General features: G+C 43.3%; 1 protein-coding gene across 5 annotated transcripts in view; it reads right to left on the bottom strand.

Moving 5' to 3' along the window:
- Nucleotides 1-3166: 3166 nt before the first annotated feature.
- The window catches only part of TRABD (TraB domain containing), a 31343-nt gene continuing 26986 nt past the window's right edge, over nucleotides 3167-7523 (bottom strand). For 4 of the 5 annotated variants that reach the window (XM_085218196.1, XM_085218215.1, XM_010706134.4 and 1 more), the window contains 2 exons: nucleotides 7264-7375; nucleotides 3167-6364 (listed from right to left, as the gene is read on the bottom strand). In XM_085218196.1, the coding sequence (XP_085074322.1) occupies nucleotides 6187-6364; nucleotides 7264-7375 (290 nt within the window). In that variant the 3' untranslated portion in view covers nucleotides 3167-6186. Of the gene's footprint in view, nucleotides 6408-7263; nucleotides 7376-7523 lie in introns of all 5 variants that reach the window. The other variant, XM_085218206.1, reaches the window with a different exon arrangement.

Genomic DNA, 7523 nt, shown 5'->3' with positions numbered 1-7523 from the left:
GTACGTTTTGAGTAATTGCTCTGACAAGGGAGAGCCAAAGCTTGGCACAGTCACAAGCTGTGCATGTGGCCCATGCTGCAGAAGTGCTGTGTACCACAAGCCTTCCTCCAGTGTATCTGGGCATCCCAGGGAGCACGTGTAGGGCAGTGAGGCCTGGATACTACATATCCAGCAGTGCTGTGATCAGTACGCCTGTGTGCAGAAATCCCTCAGTGTAGAGCACTGAGGTTGAAATTCCCCAAACAGAGAAACCATCCAGGCTCCAGACAGAGCGCTAGAACAGGCTGCCCAGGGGGGTTGTGGAGTCTCCTCTGGAGATATTCAAGACCCGCATGGACACCTACTTGTGTGACCTAGTGTAGGGAACCTGCTTTGGTAGGGGGGTTGGACTCGATGATCTCTGGAGGTCCCGTCCAACCCCTACGATTCTGTGATTCCTGTGGGTCCCCAAAGCACTCCCATTTTGTCTCACGTTAGAGGGGCACCGGGAGCCTGGCAGGGTGGGCACAGCACATGTGATTTTTGGTGAGAAGGAGTCTCCAGTTGCCTTCAGAGAACACCAGTCCCTCAGCATATTGCATACTGGTAACAGCTTTATAGAGTATAGCAACTTCAAGGAGAGCAAGAGTAGAGCTGGAGGCTGGGTCTTACCCGAGGGTAATGGTTCTTATTAAAAAGAAAGAAAGAAAGAAAAAAAAAGTGAAGCATAAGAAGGAAATTCTCTAGCAGTGTAATCCTATATTTTCCATGAAGTACCCTAGAGGCAAAATAATCACACTTTTTGCACACAAGTCACTGTTCAGGGTGCACTCTTGTGCTGCTGTAGCTATTGCTGGGCACACTGCTGGTGATGGGCAAAACCCAGCTCTCTCCAAGCTTCATGCACTAAACCTATTCTGAAGAATATCCTTAGGTCCACCCTCACTAATATTCAAAGGCACACCATGTGCAGTCGGTAGATGGCACTGAACTATTACTTGTACTTTCCAGTTAAATCAGAGCACACTGACTGGCGGCACATAGAAACCCTCAGCAGTTGTTTCATGGCAAATGACAGAGGTTCTGACCCCTGCTGGAGCTGACAGGAGGGACCCTCACTGGCTGCAGACAGCGTGTCAATAACCAGCACTCTCGTGAAAATGGCACCCTACATTCCTTTGTCCAGCAAAATCACCTTTGTAGCCAAAAGCAGGGACATGTTACCATATTATCAGAATACTGCTTTTGGAGGGGATGCATCCTAAGTAAACTGAAATAATGCTACAAACAAAGCTTTTTTTTTTTCTTTCTTTTTTTTTCTTTTTTTTTTTTTGATTTCTCCATGCACCATTCCTCATGCGTAAGCACCATATATCTTGGATGCCACACATGGAAGTGGAAGCATGCACTTTTCCCCTCAGAACAGCCTCACTAGATCTGCCCAGGGGCAGTACTGCAAAGGATAGACAAAACCTCAAGCTTCCCCTTGGGTAGCTGCACAGCAGAGCTACCTGAGAAGCCAGAGCAGAGCCTGAGGGGAAGGTCTGACCAACCCCCTCCCTCACCCAGCTGCCGCCCCTTTCCCTACTGGGGTATAGGAATAAGGGCAGCCCCGTCTTTGCCCCCATCCCCTCCCCAGAGCTCCCCCTGGGTAAGACTGCAACACATAGAAGACAAGCAGCAGCCAAGCGGATGAATAGACGAACCCATCTGCATCTCCAAGGAGTGCTGTGCAGAACAGCTGCTTCACCCACCCCCATCCCCCATCCTACAGCCCGACACAGAAGAGCTGCTGGTGGATGCCTGCTGCTGCTGGGAGAATAGAAATAAAAATGTGGTTGCCTTTTTCCACCTGAGCAGGCACCAGACTGATGTCAGCTCTTCTAAGCTCACTGTGGTATGTGGTTGACCTTTTCAGTGCACATTTCAACACACGCTGCAAAGCTTCAACACACTGCAGAGCATTCAGCATCGCACTGAGTTTGGTCCATCACTCACAGCTGGAAAAGTGACCCTGCTCCTACAAATCCTAAAAAGTAAAGCTCTCATCTCACAATAAAGTCACTCTCAGAACACTCAAATCTAAAAATGAAAGGTTATTAAAGTCTTAGAAACAGGAAAATGTGTACTCAAGAGTTTGAAAATGTGTACTTTGAGTTTCACAGGCAACAGCGTTCTTTCCACGCGTAGCTCCCACTTCTGCCTGGCACCCAGGGATAACTGGAGATGTTTCCCAGTCAGAGCTTCTTCAATGTTTCTCAAAGCACACAAACAGGAGCAGCTTCCAGGGGGTCATTTAGGCACTGCTAGCTCACCATTAAATCAGTTTTTTGTTTGAGTACAGAAAAGGATGCATTATAAACACAACCTTGGCCAGCTGGCTGACAGAGCAGTGCTGTCCCTGACACAGCAGCTGCCACTCTCAGCAGCATTTCACAATTTAAGCCAAACCACAGCTCAAAGCATTGGAGGCTTCTGCTGAATCAAGGACTATAGAAGTGCACATGGACAGCTTTGCTTTGCACGCTTAACCAAGAGGCACGGAGTGCTGACTGACAAGTGGTGGCTATCCACTTGGCTACCTACTTGTAGCTTACAGCACAAAAGCAGGGTCATTTTAGTAACAGTTCTCCCTTCTCCTTTTAAAGAAATGGTCATACCTGGCTCAATTGCAGACGATTAAACGTTTTGCTACTGACTCAACACCTTTTCACGTTGTCTTGGATTCCCAGGCAGAGAACAGCCCTGCAAACAGAAGCCACTGCTTGTGGCCCATGTCAGGTGCTCGAGCACCTTGCTGGGCTGGGACTAAGGCTGTCAGCTCCTGGCACAACCAGGCACTGCAGAAGTTTGAAGAAAAATGAGAAGGCCAAAAAAATCTCACTCGCCATACCTAATTGTGGACTCTCACTTTAGATGCTTCTCCCATTGGGAAGTTAGTCTCAATGTGTTCAGTAGGAGAGGGAAATGCATCCTTTTCTCCAGTGGAAAGGTGCAGGAGGCAGAAAAACTGGTTTTCTTACTTCATCATCAAAGCCAGATGCCCCTCAGTGGAAGTGTTTGCTCCAACTGCAGCTCTTGCTCAGAAAAATGTGCTGGGTTATCAAAATGCTGTGTATCAGACCTACCTAACCAGCGTTTAGTATTTTTGAGAACAATTAATGTGGAAAATAAATGCCTTCAACAGTAACGGTGGCTAAAATATTTTATTTTTTATATCATAGAACATACTGCTGTTTGATTTAAATCACTTTAGAGTAAAGGCACACATTGTTAAAAATACCTCAAATTACATTACATGTACAAACGCATGAAACAGATGTACATGTCACCAAAAAAATACAGTATGGCTTCGTAAGGCTGAGGCAGGGCTGGGACAGTTCAACAGAGTTAAGTTTTACAGGATGCTCTAACACTGAGAGGACTGACTAGAACAGAAAAGAATGGACCTAAAACACTGATTGTTACACAGACCGTACAACACATCGGATACACAACACTGAGCAGTCTTGTTTGGATTCACAGGACTGAGAGTTCCGCAAATCCATCGGGCTTTCAAGTGCCACTGAGCAAACAGTGCATACGTATGCCAGTTTGCAACAGTGAGAAGAAACTGCAAGTTCTGTCCCCAGACAGCCTCCTTCTTATCTGCTGATATGTTTAAAAAGAAAGAAGAAAAAGTGAAACAAAGACTCAAGATAGTAACTGCTAATAATGACTGATTAACAAGCGGACAGCTTACACTTCTGGCTAAAAAGCATATGATGTCAAGTCTGCAAGAATGCTCCATGACAACTGTCTAGCATTAGTCCCACCCAAGTTTAAGGCTCATGTCTAAGATTTACCTTAGGTTTGTTTTTCTTTGTGTAAAATTACCTGAGCACAGATATCAAAGATCTTCAGAACTTTCACAATATCTGCAGATACCTTAAAAATCAGTAGGTATCTTAAAGCAAGACGTTGATACATTTTGAACTCTAACAGCTAAAAAGACCTCAAAAAAAAAAAAAAAAAAAAAAAGTAACCCAAACAAAACCAAATTCAAAACAAAACAAAACAAAAAACAAGAAAAGACAACAACAATCTTTTGGTATGTCAGGAGAGCCAGGAGAAGAAGGAGGTCAAGCTTTTGATTTCACCTCTTAATAATGTATGTAACATGGAATAGAATTATTCAAATAGGACTGCTTAACTGTAAACAATTCATTAAATCTTAACAAAAAAAGTCAGGAAGCAAAATGGAGGCAGTCATTCCAGTCTTCTCTAAAGAGTTCATCAATGTGGTGTTCAGTCTCGCTAGAGACGGCTGGTGGCTCCTCAAGCACTGACCGATGGAAAATGAGAAGGACCTGACTCCATCCTACTCTGAATCACCATCACATTTTTGTGTTCATGAAGTATGAACTGCTGCCATTCTCATTTGCTCAGGTTTATTCCCTGCACAGCTCTAAGGCCCAGATCCAGAAACACACCACGCATTGTCTTAAGTGCTCCGCAGGACCGGGTTTGATTTCATAGGTTTAAAGATGAACACGTGCTTCAGGGATTTGCTGCAGGGGGACACACAACATTTGCAGAGTGTGAGGAAAGAGCATCAGGCTGCCTACTGGACAGACCAGATCCCAGCAAAGCCACTGCCATCACAGAGCAGGCCTGGCAGGTACACATACAGGCCTCCAGCCATCAATAGTCTGCGTCCAGCACAAGGCTCTGGACATTCACCCTGCTGAGAGCAGTCTGTTGATTTTATTGAACCAACTGAAAGCAGTAAGGAAACACAAAAGTACAACGTGTTGTTTTCCTCCTCTTGCCTCACACACTGGTTCTCATCTTTCAGTCCCGAAAGAAATCAGTAAAAAACAAAAAACCCACTTTAATCAGTGAGCAACTGTATACGAGCCTGAGGAGCAAATGGGACTCCGTTCAAATACATCGGGTTAAAACTCTGATATGCCAATCAAAGCTGTCTGCACTGCGGAACTGGGAGCAGCTGATTGCAGAGGGCACTTTACAATCATCGAAAATCCCGTATAAATGGTACCAAAACCTCCTATTACATATCAGCCTAAATAATAAAATAAAAGAGATGGGTGACAGATGGCTGTTCTGGAAAATCTTAAAAATCACAGCAGTCTGATGTACCCATTATTCTATGTATAAATAGCAGGTAACCCAAATAAAATGCTATCGCTAGTTTGAAAAACTAAGTTGAACACTGCTTTTCTATTAAATAGATTAAAATATTCATCCACTGAGAAATTACATTGATAAATAAAATATTTTCATGTATCAAAAATGAGGAGCAGGTACGATCAATTCCAGACTTCTTGTCCCGATAACGAAAGGTCCGAGAAACAAAACCTGTACAGCAGTTCTAGTCTCAAATTTACAATACTGAATCCAGCAGGATTTGGCTAAACAACACACTTTAAATAACCTAATCTAAAGGAACAGAGTGTCCTGTAAACATCTGACACATTGCATTCTGATGGCGTGGCTCTACCTTCTCTATGCAGAAGACAATTCAACCGGTGGTGGTAAGGAGGGATGCAATCTAAAGGCAGCGTTTCCGTTCTTCAGTAAGGCTTGTAAAAAAATCCGAGTGGTGAACATACGGCAGCCTGTACAGTTCTGACATTTTTTGAAAGCTTTCAAGTCTTTAAAAAGCCTAATTGTTTTTAAGTATAAAACACACCTTGAGAAGACGCCCTTCTGATTTATATGTAAAGTGTCTGGCACCAGAAATGACCGCTAGGTATTATTATACCCGAGGAAAAAAAATAAATCACTCCAGCAAGTGTCCCTGAATTTCACAGCAGATGCAGCCAATTTGGTTACTTGGTGTTCTCTTCTCCTGGAAAAAAAGTCACGAGCATACACTCTTTAAGCTGTCTGTACTACATCATCATTAATATATATTATATATACACACACCGTATCGATATATATAATATATATTTGTGTACGTATTACATTTGCCTCAATCTGGAATCATGTGGTTTCATGCAACGCACCAGGAATCAAACTTACTCATCAGATCATAGCTGGTGTAAGTTCAGTATCAAATCTTTTATTATACAGCAATTCAGCTTTGCTCCGCACCCTCTGAGTAGGATCCTCATTTCCTTCTTCTTTCAGTCCGGTTCACATTTGTTGCCTCCATCGCCTTTTTCAGCCACTTTCTTCACGTTGTGCCTCCACCTACGTTCAATGCTGAGACCTTATTTCTGTCAGCTTCTGAAGATAGCTCTGTGCTGCTGGCATCGAAAGAATAAACTGAACCGTCCTTTGGCCTATTCGGTAGCAGCCATAACCCATCAGTCCAAAAACTGTTGCTTTTATGACAAATTTGAAAATCTTACTTGAAGCTGATGGAGGAGGCACACTGCGGCAAAAGAGACATAAAACAGTGGTGAACACCTGCAGAGCTGGAACAAACAGGCATCTGAGAAATGTGCATGTTTTGATTCAGATGACTTCCAAAGTCATTTTGCAACACAAAGATCTAACGTGTAGAAATGTTAAGAACTCCACCCTTTCAGTAGATGGCAATCACTAACACAAAGATTTAACTGCTCTGCAACTGCAACGCAGCAGCACAAACTGAAAAAGATTTCAATGAGAAGAATCTTAGCACAGTAATCTTTCAAATATAATCTGCTTTATATTGTTTTAAAAAGTGAAGTTTAAAGCAATGCTCAGCTTTTAGGAAAGATACTGGTAACTCTTCCACTTAGTTGTCCTAAAGCACTGCAGGCCCTACCCATACTACCGGGTCAGGCTGTAATCCCTCATACCTTTCGTAAATCCCAGCCTCTGTGGCCTTACAGGATACAGTCTGAACAGCTGCTTCTTTTATAAAGCACATACACCTATTTTATCAGTTACACTGGAGTGAAAATCTGTGGCTTGTACTAGCCCACACTGAAGTACGCTAGGCCAGAAGCCTGTTCTTGTCACCTTTTACAGACCACATCTGAATTTTCACTTGAAAAGCCTTTGGTATGGATTCACAGACTTTTTTCTCCAGACAATGGCATTTTCTCACCTCACCTTCCCTCAATATACCACTATCTATTGGTTTTACTTTTTTCCTTTGGCAGTTTCTGTTCCTTTGCTGTATGCAGTTGGCACAGCAAGTCAGTGAGCTGACAGAGCAGCAATTACAGCAGCAGCATTTCTTTAAGCTGTGACAAAAGACCAAGAAACCTCCAAACAAACCAATCATTGCTGACTTTGAGCAAGTGAAGCTGCTATGGCAAGACATGGGGAAGGATGACATACCTCATTATTTCCTGAATGTTTAAGTCAGAGTTCCAGTTCTTTTCAATTCCAGGTACGTGACCCATCCCAACCACACCAACTACAACAGCAGGGATGTATTTCCTAGGTTCAGCTAGGGAAGAGATGGAAACAAAGGAACACATTTGTAGAAGAACCAGTTTCAAGCTCCAAATGAACAGGTAGAGTGCAAGATTACAAAACAGCATTTTCTAAGAAGCAGAGACTCGTTACTACACATCAAAAATTACACATATTCCACG

Source organism: Meleagris gallopavo, chromosome 1, assembly GCF_905368555.1.
Source record: "Meleagris gallopavo chromosome 1, MGAL_WU_HG_1.1, whole genome shotgun sequence".
Lineage (NCBI taxonomy): Eukaryota > Metazoa > Chordata > Aves > Galliformes > Phasianidae > Meleagris > Meleagris gallopavo.
This window is presented reverse-complemented; position numbering and strand designations above follow the sequence as displayed.